General features: G+C 43.5%; 1 protein-coding gene across 1 annotated transcript in view; it reads left to right on the top strand.

Moving 5' to 3' along the window:
- The window catches only part of NBAS (neuroblastoma amplified sequence), a 1,239,997-nt gene that overhangs the window by 273,206 nt on the left and 947,586 nt on the right, over positions 1-19,205 (top strand). The window contains exon 20 of the mRNA XM_029595926.1: positions 5,750-5,854. Within this exon, the coding sequence (XP_029451786.1) occupies positions 5,750-5,854 (105 nt within the window). The remainder of the gene's footprint in view (positions 1-5,749; positions 5,855-19,205) is intronic.

Genomic DNA, 19,205 nt, shown 5'->3' with positions numbered 1-19,205 from the left:
TTGGGAGCACCCCTTCATGGTACCTCCTGTGAATAGGAAGGCAGACGGGGGTTTACCTCATCCAACAGGCTACCAGATTTGAAAAGCTTCAGCACATCAATTGGTAGTGGTCGAATCCACTCTCAAGAAGGCCAAGTGCTCTCAGTCCCATGCCTTGGTGTCCCCGGGGAGGGATCACAGAGTGCTGGATGCTCTTGGGAGGAAGGTCTTTCAGGGGGCTATGCTCATTGCCCACATTGACTCCTACCAGCTCTACATGAGACAATATTCTCACAACCTCTGGAAGCAGTTGCAGGACGTGGATGAGCAGCTGTCTCAGCAGCAAGACACCTTTCTGTCACTGGTGCGTCAGGGCCTGGAGTGCAGAAAACACAAGGTGCACACCACTTACATTTTCGAGATGGCAGCGAGAGTCTTTGCAGCGGGAATTGGTGCCTGCAGAATGGCATGCTGCAGTCCTCGGATCTCCGACTGGAGGTACAGCAAAGACTTGCTATGTACAGAAGATAATCTGTTCGGAGATAAGTTGAGGGACATGATGGCCAGTTGCGGGACCATCATGAAACCCTTAGCATCTCTTTGCCAGCACTTAGGACCCACCCTCCTCAGCCAGGAGGTCTGTGACACTAGGTCAGAGGAGGTCTTTCTACTGCCAGAGGAAATACTATCCTCCTGCCCCTCATTCTGGTTTGCAGAGTGTGAGCTCTTGTGGCTGTCCCAGGCAGTAGCGAGCTCCCAAGCACAAGCTGGCACCCCAGCCAAATCCCAGGACAGGGTTTTGACTGGATTGTAGGGAGCAGGGGCCAGCCACCAGTACTCGAGATGCTGGAATCCCCCTGGTTGGGGGCAGGCTGCGGTTCTTTGCGAATTGGTGGCCCAGTATAACCTCAGACCAGTGGGTTCTGTCCATCGTCTGTCAAAGGTACCGATTGAATCTATTGGCTGTCCTGCCAAATTCTCCTACATACCCGTTTTGGGGCCGTTAGTGCATCAGGAGATACTGTTAAGGGAGCTTTCTGCCCTCTTAATGGCCAGAGCAATTGAGCCCGTCTCACCAATGCAAAGGGGACAGGGATTCTACTCCCAGTACTTCCTGATTCCAAAGAGAACAGGAGAACTCCGTCCCATCCTAGACCTGAGGGCCTTGAACAAGTTTCTGAAAAAGGAAAAATTCAAGATGGTTCCCCTAGGCACCCTAATTCCCCTCTTGCAAAAAGGGGACTGGCCATGCTCTCTCGATTTAAAGGACGCGTAAACTGATATTGAGATCTTTTCAGGTCACAGGAAGTATTTCAGATTTGTGGTGGGAAAACAACACTTCCAGTACAGAGTGTTGCTGTTTGGGCTAGAGTCGGCCCCATGTGTCCTTAAAATGTGCCTGGCCTTGGTGGGGGCGCAACTCTGCAGGCTGGGAGTACATTTTCCCCTATCTGGACGATTGGCTGGTCAAGAACACCTCTCAATCAGGAGTGGATCACGCCTTACACTTTACCGTTCAGGTGTTGGAATCACTAGGGCTCGTTATCAACTACCCAAAGTCCCATCTCAGCCTGTCACCTCATTTGGACTTCATAGGAGCCCTACTAGATACGGCTTAGGTGAAAGCCTTTCTGCCGTGCTCCAGGGTGCTCACTTTGGCATCCATAGTGGAGGTGATTCAACAGAGCCAGCCGGTATCAGCGTGACACATTGAGGCTGTTGGGCCACATGGCCACAATCATCCATGTTACTCCCTTTTCATGCTTACACATGCAGAGCCCAAAGGAACTTGAGGTCGCAGCGGCATCGGGCTACCCAGGACCTTGAGGTCGCAGCGGCATCGGGCTACCCAGGATCTCCAGGGGGACTCCGTGTCCTGGTGGCAGATTTCTCGAATATGGAGCAGGGAATATCTTTCCAAATTTCCCCTACCCAAATTATCCTCACCATGGATGCATCCGTCCTGGGGTGTGGTGCTCATGTAGACGGGCTCCGCACCCAGGGCCTGTGGTCTGCCCAGGAAGCACAATATCAAAACAACTATCGGGAGCTCCGAGTTATAGATATGCTCTATGGGCTTTCAGAGATTGTCTAACAAAATTGTCCTGATCCAGACAGAAAACCAAGTAGCCAAATGGTATGACAGCAAGCAGGGAGGCACAGGGTCATACATCTTGTCCTGAAGCGGTCTAGATCTGGTCCTGGGCTCTGTCCCATGGGATGGTGTGCCGAGCCATGTATCTGGCTGGAATGCAGAACGTGAAAGCGGACAGACTGAGTCGAGCCTTCAGGCCCCATGAGTGGTCCCTAAACCAGGGGGTATTGAATCAGATTTTCTGTCTTTGAGAAAGCCCAGATGCGAACTTCTTCACATTGCCCTGCAAAAGGAAGGTGACTCAGTTCTGCTCCCTGTAGAGGTTGGACGGCAAACCAGCCTCAGACGCCTTTGCCTGCCATTGAGACAAGGGTCTTCTGTACGAATATCCTCTGATTCCTCTAGTTACGAAGACTTTCCTGAAGCTTCGAGAGGACCGGGAGACTATGAACCTCATAGCCCCTCATTGGCCGAGACAGGTCTGGTTTCCACTCCTTCGGGAATTGTCCATCTGACGAAATAGATACCACTTGAACAGTTCTAAGTTAAATGTCTCCTGTTTATAGTGTTGCTTAATGTGTTACCTCCCTCTTCACATAAGTTTGCTAAAATCAAAACGTTTATCACACCAAATCATTCCACCCCCATAAACACTATCACCGATATTATTTTTATGTACTACCCTAAGATTCTCTGGTAAGATACCTATGTAAACAATCATGTTCATTGCTTGAAAACATCCCTGATTATTTTTGGTAAACAGATGTGATATATTAGTTCGAATGTTGGTATATAAAAATAAATAAATAAATAAATCTGGAAGCCGATCAGTCTGGGGACTTCCTCATATCTCATCACTCAAAAACAGGGCAGGCTATGGCATACCAGCCTCCAGGCTCTGTCACTCATAGCCTGGATGTTGAGAGGCTGATTCTGCAGCTGCTTGAATCTTTCCATAGATGTGGCTTGGGTCCTGGAAGCTTCTAGCAAACCTTCTACTGAAAAGTCCTACAGACTGAAGTGGCGGAGGTTTTCCATGTGGTATGAGCAAAAGGCCCTAGATCCTTTCTCTTGCTGCACACAAAAACTACTTGACTACCTTCTGCACCTATCAGAGGCTGGCCTAAAAACTAACTCTGTTAGAGTTCATCTAAGTGCAGTTGGAGTGTACTACCAAGGGTGTAGATGGTACACCCATCTCTGTACAGCCTACAGTTGTACATTTCATGTGGGGCCTGTTTCAGTTGAAGCCTCCACTAAGGTTTCCCGCTGTGTCTTGGGACCTTAATGTGTGCTAACTCAGCTGATGAAAGCTCCTTTGAGTCACTCCGCACCTGTGACCTGAAATATCTGACCTGGAAGGTCATGTTGTTTGTGGCAGTCATTTCAGCATGCAGGGTTAGAGAGCTTCAGGCCTTAGTGACTTATCCACATTATACCAAGTTTTATCATGACAGGGTGGTCCCATGCATGCACCCTAAATTTCCTGCCTAAGTGGTGATGGTCTTCCATCTTAACCAGTCGATTGTCCTGCCAACATTCGCACCAACATGAATGAGCACTGTACAGTTTGGATTGCAAGAGAGCTTTAGCCTTCTACCTGGAGCAGACAGAAGCCCATAGGCAGTCCAACCAGCCTTTGATTTCTTTTGACAGGGATAGATTGGGAGTTGCTGTTGCCAAACAGACACTATCCAGTTGGCTAGCAGATTGCATCTCTTTCTGTAATGCCCAGGCGGGACTGCATCTTGGGGGTCATATCAAGGCTCATTCTGTCAGAGCCATGGCAGCGTCAGTGACCCACTTGCGAACAGTTCCCTTGGAGGAGATCTGCAAGGCTGCGATGTGGAGTTCTCGCCACACATTCACATTACTCTTTTGTCTGGATAGGGATGGCCGACATGACAGTAGGTTTGGCCTGTCTGTCCTCTGGAATCTCTTTGAGGTGTAGAACCCCACTCTCCCTGCCTAGAGCCCGTCTCTGTTACCAACAGCACTGTGGTTGTTGTGCCCATTGGCACCTGGTTAGTGTCTGTTGGTCCCCTTTTGTGTTGAGGAGCAGCCTGTAGTTAGGGATTCACCCATGCGTGAAGACTACCATCCTGCTTGTCCTTGGAGTAAGCAGAGTTGCTTACCTCTAATAGCTGTTCTCCTAGGACAGCAGGATGTTAGTCCTCACGAAACCTGCCCACCACCTCGCTGAGTTGGGTTTCTCCTGCTTCTTTTTTATTTTATTTTTCTCTTAATTTTATGTTACAAGACTAAAGAGGGACCCCAGTAGATGTGTGGTATATGGCATGCTCGGTATATCTTGTCAAAGTTCTAGAATAACTCATATTAGACCAGCTCCACATCTAAACTTGGATTCTGATTACAAATTAAGCATAAGGGATTAATAGGCTTGTGGGAACGTCTAGAGCTGGATATGAGCCATAACTGCAGTGCAGGTAAACCTTGCACAGACAGACAAATTTATATTACAAACCATTTGTCAGGGTCTTCCTACTTTTATAATACATTCCAAATGTAAAATTCTAACTAAGTAAAAGAATTATGGTTGGGCAATCTTAGGAATAACCCTATTTTATAGAATATATATATATACTGTGTGTGTGTGTGTGCATGCATATATATATATATTAATGTTCTAGATGTTTGGATTGTTTTGAGAGAATGTTACAAATTGAACCTTCTCTCAAAAGTGTAATAAAATAGAATACACAGTGATTTATGACTTTCAACTTCACGCCCTTGAACTCTGATCGTATGAGACTTCAGAAGCTAAGCAAAGTTGGCCCTGTTCACTACTTGAATCAGAAACCTGCAAACAAAATATTTGCTGCTGCTAACAGTATGCTATTAATTTTATGAGGGTGTGTACTACTTTTCTCCATCTGTTGAATCAGGATGCTAGTTTGGTGGTGTTCACCCCAAGATATTAACTGAGCTCTTCTTGGGGCCAGTCTAGTCTCATTTAATAAGTGTTGTATGCTGCCGAGTACAGTGTCTCTGGTTCTATACCCAAGTCAGATTTTCCTCTCCCTGGGTCAGATGGGGCTGGGAATGCTATGGAGGCACTTTTCACAGCCTCCAGGGGTGTTTAGAAGGGAATAGAATCTTAGTTGTTGCCTAAGGGTGATATGTAGTAGTTGGATTCAGGGCCCATGATTGCAGGGTTCTGGAAGCAGCTCTGGTGCATGGCCCCAGTACAAGACCATTACTGCAATGACTGGTCTAACCGTAAGTTGGAAGAATATATAAAAGAGGGAAACACATCCCCAGGTAGTTGCAACTGAAGGGTCATGGTGCCAGATCCCATCCTCTGTTCTATTTAAGCTTGAAGTAAAAAGGAGCAGGAGGAAATTGCTAAGTCCAAAAAAATAAATTGTTTTCTGTAGCATTCAGATGACCTTGCACTTCTTGAAAGTGTAGATATTTCTGTTCTTGGCTTTCTAGATTCAAATGTAGGTTGTGTAATGAGGATGCATAAGTTGATTCTTCAAAGTCCATTTTTATATAAAATAGTTACCACTTCCGTTACCATGATTTGTGTTTTTCTTTAATTATCATGTGTCTATACAACATTCTAGAGAAACTGTATATATTTTCCTATTTATTTCACCATTGACATTAAACAAGATTTCCCATTGAATCTTTTTTCATTTTGTTTTCAAGGAAATTCTTGGGGGGCCTCATGCAGCTGAGCAGAGATATGATGCTGGATTCTTCAAGAAGTTTAGAAATCAGAATATTGTCTTGTCAGCAAGAACTTGTGCTCGGGTACTGTATCAAATATTTTTATTGTTCTGTAAGCAACCATATTGTAGTTAGGTCAATAGCTCAAAAATCATCCGAAATAGTGCCATTGCATTGTGTAATGGGAATTGTGATTCAGAGGACTTATTCTTCTAAGAACTGATATGCAAACAATACCTAATTAATCAAAAAAATAGGACACTTTTTTTGTGGGGATTATGGTTACCTGAAGATGAATTACTGTCCAGCACTCAAGTGTGCTAGCTGGTTATTCTCCAAGGACAAGCAGTATGGCAGTCCTCACACATGGATGACATCTGATGGAAACCCAGCACAGAGGTTTGATCTCAAAGATTCTAACGCTTTCAACATGTTCTACAGATATGCAACTGTAGCCATCTCCCTATCTTTCAGGCAGAGTCCCTCAGTCTTTTTTTTTTTTCTGTGAAGCCGTGTGGATTCAGTTCAACTTTGTTCTCCTCACAGCTAATGATGTAACAGTTCTGAGGCTGCAAGCAGCTGTTTTTTTCAGGCAGAGCCTTAGTGTTTTTTTATTTTCTCTTACTTCCCTTGTGGTAGTAAAGTTAAATTTTTTTTTCTTTTTTTTCTTTAGCACTTCTGTCAGCCACATGGTGGTCCTCATGCACTGTGCAGCCGACAGTTTTCCCCTTAATAAATAATACTGCATTTCTCCTTAACATCTGCTTTTTGCCTTTGTCAGTTCCTGTTTTGACTGGCAGCATGCAGTTCATATGTGGTCTAAGTAGGCCTCTGGCCTGAGGACTTGCCAGAGTTCCTACCCAGGCAAGAGTTCCAGGAAATTGTGCCTGACTGCTGGGCATCGATGGAGGCTCAGATTATGAAGGAATTTAGGATCAGATATTTCAGTGGGGAGAAGAGCTCATCTTTCCCACATTCCTGGGAACTAGTCTTCTTGGTTGGTGCACTGGATGATGTAGGCTCCTTTCTTGCTTGTCAGAATGATCTGGCACTGCATCTCCTTTGGAGAGAGGGTGAGCATGAGCCTGGGTGATCAGCTTCGCTGATGCACCATGGTTCCATGCCTGGAATCAGTTTCCAGTACCCATCTGTGCCAGAGTGCATTGAGCACTCTGGCACAGATGGGTACTTGCCACTGAAAGCTCTGGCCGCCATCGAATGCCATGGACATCCTCGAGTACCATGGATGCCATCGAGCACTATGGATGCCAGTTGCTGCTTTGGATCGAGAGCCATGGAATCCACATGCATCGGGGCTGCTATTTACGTGGGTGCTAGTGACTCCATTGGGAACCGAAGGTCCAAACAAGCACCGTTGGCACTCTCGAGAGGGGTGCCATGGGGTGCAATCATCACCTGCTGTACTGATCAGACTGTTCCTTCTTTGGTACCCTCAGGGTCCCAGATTGGTGAGGATATCCTCTTCCACAAGGATTGCATCTTGCAGCATTCCTGTTTTCACTTTTAGCAGAGAGGACTTCTTCCTCAGTTTGTTCTCACTCTGCTGGTGTCTAGGACTCTCCCAGTATATGCTTCCTATATTGGAAGGGTAATGAGCCCTTTTGGCAATGCCTGCCTCAGTGGCAATTCCCTGCTGGGATTGTCAGGGATTTGTGTGGATGGGAAGTCTCCCAACTATATTTTCTACAGCCTGGAGGTTATTTCCTTTGTCCTGCAGCCCAGGGGTCTACCCCCTTGTGGTGTTCACATCTTCTGACTTAGTCAGTTCAGCAGGAAGCAAAGGGGGGGGGGGGGCACATAGGAGTGGTTGTTATGGATACCTACAAGGAAGAGTACATGATCTTTTCCAGGCTTGGACAGATCCCTGGCTGAGGTGCTTCCCTTTTGCCTGGCTTCCCCTGATAGTGAAGTACATCATTTAGCTGAGCTTCAGTCACAGCTCACTGCCCTCTTCAACGGCATGGGGCTCCCATGCCCCAGCACTCTAGATTTTATTCCATCAATCCTTGAATGTCATAGTAACATAGTAATGATGGCAGAAAAAAATGGCAAGTCTCCTATGGCAGTAATTGTTGCTTCATGTAGGTTAACCCCAAATTTCTGTTAAGGGTAGTAACTGCTGCTCCGTGCAGGTTACTCCCAAGCTTTATATATTGACATAGCAAACTTTTTACTGGGTGAAGAACCTTCTTGAAAATGTAGACAAAGGAGTTGACCCGCCCCAGATAAGGTGGGGAGGCCACAACCGGGGAGGTGCCCCACCTCCAAAGCAAAGGAAGGGGGCAGAGGCTGGAGGTGGGACGAGCGAACATAATTTAAGGATGAGCTATCACACCCTCTTGCTTCTTTTGCAATTGAAGGAATGTTAATAATTGGTTAGTATTTGAATTATTGTATGCATTGACCTATGATGTGGCCATATCCATTGAATAAAGGTCTTCCTTTTGAATAATGGTATTAGAGTTGTCTCTTACAAATCTGATGATAAATTTGGGGCAGGGGTGGGGGGATTAATTAGTGGTAGGTAAGAAGATGCGGTCGCACCTTAGACTATTGTGCTGCTTGATGTGTTTTGCTTTTGGTCTTGGCCATAGAAGCAGAAAGTCAGATCCTGTATTTGTAGTATTTCGGCAGGTGGCATCTGCTATAGACTGTGATGCTTCTTGCTGCTTCTCCAGCTGGGCATTTGGAGTCCATGCCAGGTGTTTCTTTTGGACTTAACTTTGGGCATTGCTCTGCATGTTATTCAATTAATGGTGAACCACAGTTTTCTTTCTGCTGGGCTCTGCTGGACCCCAAAGAAAAAAATCAAAACAAAATTGCAGTCTTGATCCAAGAGCTTTTTTTTTCTTGTACTTGGTAATTTGTTCCTTTAGCTGTACCCAAGGGGTCCCAGGCCTACTAGTGCTAATCAGAGTTCATGTTCGGAAGCTCTAACTGTATTGGTTTTTGTGCAGCTCTGTGAGTTTCTTGTGCCGTGCTCGCATTACACTCCAGCCTTCCGCTGCCTTGCCGCATATCGGGGTTTCTTAGTCTGTCTGTCGTATGAGTCTCTTTGAGGTGAAAACACAACTCTTCCCTTCTAGAACCTATATAGGTTGGATGCCTTACTGGAAAAAAGTGGGGGATTGGAAATGGTGGTGCTTCCGCACTAAAGGGTTTCCCATTTTTCTTGATTTTGGTAGCCTCTAGCTTGGGTTTCACCCATGTTTGAGAACTGCCATCCTGCTTGTCCTTGAAGAAAGCAGAGTTGCTTACTTGTAACATGTGATCTCCGAGGACAGCAGGATGTAAGTATTCTGAATATACACTTGCCTACCCTGGGAGTTGGTTTTTCCATTTATCTGCTATTTCATAGACTGAGGGATTCTGCCTGAGAGACAGGGAGGTGGCAATATCTGCACATGCTCAGTAGAGCATGCTGAAAGCTCTAGAATCTTTGAGATCAAAGTTCTGTGATGGGCTCCATTGGTTGATGTCATTCATGTAAGAACACCTGCTGCAGGTAAACAACTCTGCTTTACTTAGCTTAAGGGCATGATTCACTAAGTTTTTTTCTCCCTATGTAAATGTGGAAAAGCTTAGTGAATCTGGCGCTAAATGTAAGTATAAACCGTTTTTGGTTTTGTATTACAATACATGCTTATTCCACTACAATATATGAAAGGATTTCCAAAAAGAAATAGGCTAAGATCATGTCAGTAATACAAGGGGTCATTTACCAAGCTGCAATATTGACTAACTTGTGTTAATTGATCAAAATGTGCATTATTGCCTTAATGGCTAATGTGCAACCAAAAATAATGAGCTGTGTTTCATGCAAATATTACTCCTGGGGGAATTCTCGCAAAAAAATTGAAAATTCCGCAACAAAAATTTGAAAATTCTGCGCATATTTTCTAAAATTTGCAAAATTTAGCACATTTATTTGTCAAAATAACAGAATATTTTTTGCAAATTTTTCTGCAATTCAGTGCAATCCAGTATTTTCATTTAAATAATAATACAAAAATTAAAGCGCCTTCACATTTTTCTCACTTAGTGATTTCCTTCTGGCAGAAATACCAAACTGTACAGAGAATGTTTACCTTCTCCTTTTGAGAATTAATCTTCTTTGTGACTCTGACTGATTTTCAAAGTTTCAATAGAAATGGGAACACCAGACAATTTCTTTCAGGTAATATGTTTAACTGGGGGTGACGTTGGCCGGGGAGGGGGCTGGGTAGGAGTTTAAATCTTTCAACAATCTGCAACAAGCAGTTGACCTGCCGTCTGCACGTGCCTAACGAGGATTTTCATTTCAGCCTTAGGAGGCTAAGAAGAGGTGCTGTTATTCCATGCTGCTCAGCTAAGCAGGGACAACAGTGATCTGCCAGAGAAGAACAGAGCATTATTTTTGGGCGTGAGTTTTGTTCTGGTTGTTTTGGAATTCTTTTGCCACCAGTTCTTACCTACTCAGAAAGAAGAGAGATTTTTGGATTTTGGACACTTCTTGGGACTTTTTACTACCAGGAGTGCAAACTTTTGTATACTATCACAGAGAAAAAGATAGATAGGGAGCACCAAACCCCACGAGGAGCCTACCTTCTAACATCTGAGGGTTGGATCTTGCTGGTGCTTTGCCAATTAAGGAACACTAACTCAGCATTTAGAACTGATGAAGGATGTACCTTCTGTTTGAAAAAGTTTGGGAGAAGGACATTGACTTCAGGATTCCAACCTTTGGTCCAAATTTTGGGACAAATCCATAAGGGTATCTTTATCTGCTATTTCTCAATCCAGTAGTTTCATTTAAAATATAGTACAAAAACAAAGTGCCTTCACATTTTTATACTTAGTGATTTCCTTCTGGCAGAAAGTATCAGATGATACAGTGAAAAACTTCTCTCTGCATCTGCAGAGTTGGAGACAGAAGGCCAATTTGGTGATATTTGGAATTATCTCATTGTCTGAAAACCAAAACACTTGGAGGTCTATCAAAGCTTGATTCTGAATAGCTTCAGGCACAATCTTTTCCCTGTACAATTTTAATTCATATTCAGGTACCTCAGAGAAATCAGGTATTGACTGAAAATGCTCATATTGTTCTGGTAGAATATAAACTCTATGAGGATCAAATAACCTACAAGCCTTCAGATAATTAAGACCTGGTTGGCCAAATGATAAATATTTGTCAAGCTTTTCAGAAGCTTCATAGAATGCCTCTTTGAAGAGATCTAGACAGGCAAATCTTTCAACAGGCATAAGTTTTCGACCTCTTTAAATTCAAAGAACTCAGAAGTGCTTTCTGAAAGGAGTTCTAGATGTGAATTGAAATATATCTGCATTTCTTCCAGAAGATCAAATGATTTAACAGTGCAAGGTTACCCACTCTCAAAGGCCAGATTTAAACTGAGAATTGGTTCACATTTTTTTGCTAGAAAATTGATCTGTACTCTTAACAGTGGGAACTTAGTTGGGTCATTCAGCATTTTCTGAATAGTGTGCATAGAAACTGGGGAGTTACTATTACACTCTTCATTGAAGAAATCTTTGTATAACTGAAAATTCTTAACTTGGTACTGAACAGCATGGAATCAGCTGTTCCAAAGAGTTCTGACAGGGCTTGGAGGCATGGATGCTTTGGCAGCTGGAGATTTCTCTTGTAGTTTTTTGTTCAAGAAATGGAGGTACTTAGCTTTCCTACTACCAGAGTTTTAGAACATGCATTCTCTTGCACAGGCTTTTTGTTATAATGTAAACCGGAGTGATTTGTAACTTGTTACAAGAATATCGGTATATAAGAGTACTAAATAAATACATAAATAAATAACATGTTTTTTAAGCACATTACAAATGTATCAACTAACTGAAAAGGCTTTCTGAATGATTCACCAACTAAGTTAACAATATGTGCCAAACAAGTGATATGCACAGAATTTGGAAACAGTGTAGAAAACACAGAATTAAATGCTTTTTTCAAATAGCTAGCATTATCAATATTGATTACCAAAATGCTTTTATAATCAATCTGACAATCATTTACTGCTTTGACTACAGCTTGGGCAACAGCTGAATGATTAGCAATATCTAAAAACACTGTATCTGCCAAAAAGGACTTTAGATGCTCACTGTAATCAGGTTCCATTGGTGCAAATAATACATTCAGAACTGATCTTGCATCATCATCACGTTTTATCAAAGATAATTGCAATTTTTTTTATCTTTAAGCATCAGTTGTAAATTTTCTTTTTCTTCACGGTAGACTTCTGGTAAGTATGTCTGTCCGTTGGGTCCTTCCAGGAACCGCATCACCATTCCAAACCCTGCTGTTGAGAAATTCTCTTACAAGTGGGGGTTCACTTTTGGACAGTGGGATATTGGCACCTGCGAGAGTCTTCACCCATGCTTTACAAATCTGAAAGAGAACATTTTTGAGTGCCCTTATCCAAGGTAACTCATATTAAATAATAAAAATCCTGTGAAAGTGAAAAAGTAAAGAGACTTACATCCACACGTTCTTTCTCTGCCTGTATTTTGTTTTTCAGTGTACTTGTGATGGTCTTCTGGCATTTGATTCCTCTATTCTGTTGAAGCACATCTTCCTTCAGTTTGTGTTTTTTGGATGCTAAGTGATCCAGAATCACAGATCTGCAGTCATGATTGAGAACTACATTGCAGAATGTGCAGAATAATTTGTTCCCATCTGATGTGGTTTTTCAGGGAATTCTCGAACATGCGACCCTGGTGTAGATGTTATTGATTCATGTAAAGGCCGATCACGATGCTATGCAAAAGAACGAATGTCTTTTTGTTTCTTGGTGACTTCTAGGCTTGACTGGCTACATTGAGAAGTGCTTGGTTCTGACATATTTCCCAACTGGTTTGTCATTGGCCTGTTATGATGAAGATAGTATTAGTTCACTGTTTATAAGGCAGTGTTTTTCTTGAAACCCGATGATGAAATATATTTATCTTCTCCATTCAACGCCCATCCTCTGCAATTCTGCAAGGAGACAGCAGAGCAAGGACAGTTTTGGCCTGATATACTAAGGATTTTCATTTATTCTGTGTCCATGGGAAAAATGCTTAATAAATGAGGCCATAAGTTTATACCTGAGGCAAAGGAGGGTGAAGTGACTTGTCCAAGGTCACAAGAAATTTCAGTGGGAAAAGCTATATTATGAACCATGGCTTTCCTGGTTCTCAGTCCATTGCTCTACACATTAGGCAGCTGCTTCAGGCTCGTAGCAGAGGGCAGTGGCAATTTTGGGTGGGCCACATATGGCACCAGCAGAGTCTTGCCCCATTGAGTTCTGTCAGGACCTACAACAATGCCAGCACTGTGTTGGTAAACAAACTGGCTTCTCTTGTGCTTAGTAGGGGGAAGTACTTCAGTATTTTTTTTATCACTTCAGCAGACTTCTTGACTTCCGCTCTACTCTTCAAATCTTGAGAATTCTTCATAATATGGTTCTATCATGCACAGGTCCTCTTCAGGAGAAAAGTCTTTCACAGGAAAGAAGACTCTGGAATAAGGGATCATTTGATGAAGGTGAAAGGAATAGACAGGTATAAAAATGAAGGAAAGAAATATTTCTAGAAAGGGTGATAAATAAGTGGCGATAAGGACACTCCCAGCCTTCCACCCCATCTCCCCAGCCCTGGCAACTGAAGGAAAGATCTCAGCTCTGCCCCGATCACCCTCGGTGGCACTAGGCTCGTCTGTCAACAGTGGCAGCAACTGCTGTCACACCTCCATCTGAGTGGCCTTGGCAACTTGACTCATCTGCCAGTAGTTGCAGCAATTGCTGGCAGATGAGCCAAGCTGGCAAGGACTGCTGCAGTTGTTGCTACCCTCCACCTGAGTGTCCTTACCAGTGCCCCCTTCACTACATGGGCTCTGATGCAACTGCACGTAAACCTCTGATTGCAGTGGAAGTGCCTTCTTCAGTGGTTGCATCTTGCACTGCCGTATGGGAGACTTGGGATGAATCCCCGACATGTTCGCTGTCTCTCTTACATGAAATCAGACATATGCATTCACTCACATACCATCTGTCACCACATGTTCTCTTTCCCCACATACAGCTCTCACATACTCACACACCCACACTCTCCCTCCCCACATACAGACTCCCAGGTAGACACCTACCCACCCACCCACACTGGCTCACAACAAACACTCTCAGGGCCTGGGTCTCTTCTTTAGCCACCAGCAGGATGAGGTCTGCTGGCAGTCTCTGGGTTCTCTCTCTTTTTTTCACCACAGTGGGGGTGGCATGAGAGGAGGTGAACAGAAACAGAGGTCAAAGTAGGATTCACATCTCCACCTGTTCTAGGCCAGGGGCAGCAACCTACGGCACTGGACAGCTGAGCAGACAATGACCGCTGCCGCTACCTGAATCAGAAAGCTAGTTCTAAGCCTCACATGTAGCAGCAGGAGTCGCATTTAATCAAATATCTCCCGCTGCTGTGGGGCTGGTCTCGTGCAGCAGATCTTTGGTTAAATGCATCCTTTGCGGGGGAAGTCAGAGTCTGCTCAGCTGTCCAGTGCCAGGACACTCATGTCAAGGGCTGAGGACTTCTGGCTCAGAACAAATGGAAATATGAATCTCCCTTGGCCTCTGCCCTTTCCCCATTCACCTGCTTTACCCTAGAAACTCTCCCCCTCCCTCCCCCCTTCCTCCCTTCCCCCTCCCCCACTCCCTTTCTCTCTTTCTCTCTTCCCCCTCTCCCTTTCTCTTTCTTATTGTAGCAAGCCTTAGCACGGTGTAGCTTGCTAGCCTTGCCTGTGCCGTGCTCCCTCTGCTATCCATGCAGGAACTTCGCCAGTCCTGCGATGCCTCCGCTCTTTGTGCGCGCACCGCCTGTTCTGTGATGACTTTGCTCTTCCGTGATGGCCGCTGTCCATGCTCGCCAAACCTTGCCCATGCCGCGATGCTTCTAGTTTTGCTTCCTCTTCCGGCACAGTGTTCAGAAGGGAGAAGCATGCGGCTGCAATGGATTCTGCGAGACGAGGGATGAAATCTTCAGGAAGGGAGAATTCTGAGCAAATTCTGCATTCCGCAATAGCACAGAATTCCCCCAGGACTAAAGATCATTATTATACAAAGACAAAAGCATGGCTTCTGCTAAAAATGTTAAGTGCACTTCTGGAGCTGTAGTTAACTTTCTCCTAGGAGCATCAGAATGCTAATGCATATTCAGATGGTCCTGGGATTAATTTTTAAAGAGCCTGCAGCATGCTTTAAAAATGCACCCTGTCTCCCCAGAGGGCACAAGTACCTGGTGCAGAAGTGTTATAAACCCAGTTTCATCTCTCCATACCCCCACCTGGCCCTCAGAAGTTTTACCAAAGACTGCCCCCTAAGGCCTGCCCACATATAAAAGATAATGACATCACCTCTTGGGGGTTCCACACTTTGACCCTCCAACAAAAATACATTAGAGTCCCTGACAGTCCAGTGGGGGAAGGAGCAATCCCCATTTTCTCTTTCCCTGGTGGTGCTTTTTATAAAATGGTGCCGATTGACTCCCCTCTTTTGTTGCATATTTGAAATCTCCATCTATTTAATCTAGCTAGTGTTTTTTAGACTCCTGGCTAATGTGTATTGAAATAACTGTGTTTGTAATTTATAGAACAAAGGGCTGGTATCTGCAGGAGCTGTGTAATTGTCACTATTAGTAGAATGGCTTTTATTCAGTGTAACATTTGTGGTGATTATGTCCCACGGTCTACCATTTGGAGACTTAAGGGTGTCCACTTTGCTTTCAGCTGTCGGCTATGAAAAGCCAGGTGATGCATTTGAAAGAGGAATTGTTCAGATTTCAAAAAACTGCCCAATTTTGATGCAAACAGAATATCTTCCCTAGCTTCTATAGAAGATTCAGAATCCCAAGAATAAATGATTTACTGTGGGAACTAGTAGAACAAGACATGTGACTATGACATCCAATTTCCACAACTGGACAGCATCCTAAATACCTGTCTTCATTCCCACAGAAAAATCAGACATCCAAGATTCAGAATTCCAGGTATAACTGAATTCCAATCGGTTCTGGCAGAATAAGGCCTGTGATGAAGAGATGCCCACTCGCGCAAAATGAAGAAGCCCCAGCAACAGATCATGAAGTGATATCTGAAAGAGAAGTAGTCATCCAATACACTCAGAAAACCTTCAACATGGTCAAATGTCATAAAAGAAAACTGCTTCTGCTGGGAGTCTCAGTCATCAGAGAAACCTATTTGGGAACTCAATTTGATGGGAAAATAATGTAAGGGATGTGGGATAAAGAAGAAGCATTATGGATCGCCTTAACAAGCGAAGATGGTGCTTCTATTTTTACTAGTGTGATCTACAGGCCTCCAACTCAAACAGATGAACTGAACAGAGACCTGATTGAGGACATCCAAAAGGTGGGAATGAAGGTTAAAGTGTTGTTCACTGGAGATTTTAATCTGCTGGATGTAGATTGGAGCATACCTTCAGTGGAATCTACAAAAAGTAGAGAGACTGCGGATGCTTTTTAGGGTGCTCTGCTCAAGCAAATAGTAATGGAATCCATGAGGGAGAGTTTGATCCTCGATCTAGCACTCACTAATGAGGCTAATGTCTCTGATGTTGGGGTAGGGGCTTAGTGATCATCAAAGGGTATGGTTTGATATTGCGACTAGGATACAGAGAAGTCACACAAAGATCTGAGTTTTGAATTTCACAAATACAGACTTTGTCAAAATGGGGATGTACCTGGAGGAAGAACTGGAAGACTGGGACAAAATGGGTGAGTGGAACAATAGTGGGCCAAATTTAAAACGAGCTTTTACAAAGGCAGCAAATCTATATGTTAGGAAAGTAAAGAAAAGTAAGAGTAAAAAGAAACCAATCTGGTTCTCTAAGGAGGTGGTTGACAAAATTAAGGTAAAAAAAACAAAACTGCATTCAAGATATATAAAGGATCCCAAAAAAAGAATACAAAAAATGTCTGTTAAAACTGAGGGAGATCAAAGAAATCAGGAAAGCAAAAGGTCAAGTGCAAGAAAGAATTGCCAAAGAGGTAAAGAGAGGAGACAAAACATTTTTCAGATATATCAGAGAAAGAAGGGAGGCTGGTACTGGTATCATGAAATTGAAAGGTGACTTTGAGCACTGTGTGGAGAGTGATGAAGAAATAGAGGAAATATTAAAATAATTTTCACTTAAGAGCCTGGAGAATGACTGTTGCTGGTTAGCAAGACCATAGATGGAAATGGTGTAGATGAACCTAGATTTACTGAAGAATATGTATAGGAACAGCTAGGAAAGCTGAAAGTGGACAAGGCCATGGGGCCATATGAGGTTCATCCCAGGATACTGAGGGAGCTCAGAGATGTGCTGGCGGGTCCGCTGCATGACAGATCTCTGAAAATGGGAGTGGTGCCATGTGATTGGAGAAGAGAGATGATAGTCCCGCTTCAGAAAAGTGGTAGCAAAGAGAAGGCTGGAAACTACAGGCCGGTTAGCCTTACCTCAGTGGATTCAGTGGTGGGAAAATTAATGAAGACTCTGCTGAAGGAAAGGATAGTAAACTATCTGTAGGCAGGAGGATCGTTGGACCTGAGGCAGCATGGATTCACCAGGGGAAGGTCCTGTCAGACAAATCTGATTGATTTTTTTTGATTGGGTGACTAAAGAATTGGATCAAGGAAGAGCGCTCGATGTGATCTACTTGGATTTCAGCAAAGCTTTTGGATACGGTCCTGCATAGGAGGCTTGTAAAAAAAAAAAAAAAAAGGCTTGGGAATGAGCGCCAAGGTGGTGGCATGGATTACAAACTTGTCAATGGATAAAAGACAGCATGTTATGGTAAATGGATCCTACTCTGAAGAGAGAACAGTGTAAAGCAGTGTGTCACAAGGAACATCGGTGTTGGGACCAGGCGTGTTCAATAACTTTGTGAGCAACATTGAGGAAGGGATAGAAGGTAAAGTTTGTCTATTTGCGGATGATATTAATATCTGCACCTTCTCCCCATCTGCCAACTACTAAAAGAATACAAGATCACACACTTCCTCTATGCTGACGACATTCAGCTCCTCATTCCCATAAATAACTCTATTGATGACACTTACAAGAAAACCTCTGAACTACTCATTTCAATCAAAAACCAACTAAACTCCCTCAAACTCATAAAAAACTTTGACAAAACCGAAATACTACTCATGGACAAAAAACCTAATCTATCTCTGACACCTCTGACAATTCCTGGCATACACGCCATATCTATACTCCCTTCAAACTATACCAGAAACCTTGGAACTACCACTGATAATGAGCTCTCCTATAAGAACCACATCACAAACAAAACCAAAGAAGGTTACCACAGACTCCTTACCGTAAGACACCTAAAACCATTCCTCAACCCCCACGATTTCAGAACTGTACTCCAACTCCTTATCTTCTCCACATTTGACTACTGTAACTCCTTACTAATTGGATTACCTCTCTCAGCCCTCAAACCACTACAAATTTTACAGAACTCAGCTGCCAGAGTCATAACTGGTTCAAAAAGAAGCGAACACATCACACCAATTCTATCAGCACTTCATTGGCTACCCATCAAAGCACGGATTGCATACAAATCAATGACTATTATCCACAAAATCTTAAATAATGATAATCAAGGTCTCAACTCACTAAACATAATCCCTTAAAAGCCTGCAAGAAACTTACGATCCAACAACTCTGGATACTTATACATTCCCCCTGTCAAGGAGGCACATCTAACAACCACAAGAGAAAGAGCCTTCTCAATTGCCTCACCCATAATGTGGAACACACTACCGAAGTTCTTACGAATTCAACATGATCTAAAAACATTCAAAAAGGACTTAAAAACATTATTATTCTGCAGGTTCCTCACTGACTTTCAACCATCTAATCATACTGTTAACTGAACCCCCATTTACTTACCCTTAATCTCATCCCTCTCCTCCTTACCTACTTCCCCTCCTCCTCTACCCTTTTATCCCTTTCTGGACTTGATATCCTTTTGCTAAGACTGTTCAATGGTTATAATGTCGCTATACTTATACACATTATGTTAAGAATCTATTCACTGTTCTTACTAATGCCCAATAACAAGGTATTGTAAACCGTTATGATGGCTCAACCGAATAACAGTATATAAAACTCTTCAAATAAATAAATAAACTAGGGGGTCACAAAATGAAACTCCAGAACCAACGTCAGGAAATATTTCTTCACTAAGAGGGTGGTGGATGCCTGGAATGCTTTTCCGGAGGAGGTGGTGGAGACAAAAACAGTGAAAGAAGACAAAATGGCATTGGAAAAATACTGTGGATCCCTAAAGGCTAGAGGATGGAAATGAAGAAAAGGGTGCATGGGGGTAATTTTCTTGTGCCACAGTTACTACCCTTAACCAATAAGCTTTC

Source organism: Rhinatrema bivittatum, chromosome 3 (genome assembly GCF_901001135.1).
Source record: "Rhinatrema bivittatum chromosome 3, aRhiBiv1.1, whole genome shotgun sequence".
Classification (NCBI taxonomy): Eukaryota; Metazoa; Chordata; class Amphibia; order Gymnophiona; family Rhinatrematidae; genus Rhinatrema; species Rhinatrema bivittatum.
This window is presented reverse-complemented; position numbering and strand designations above follow the sequence as displayed.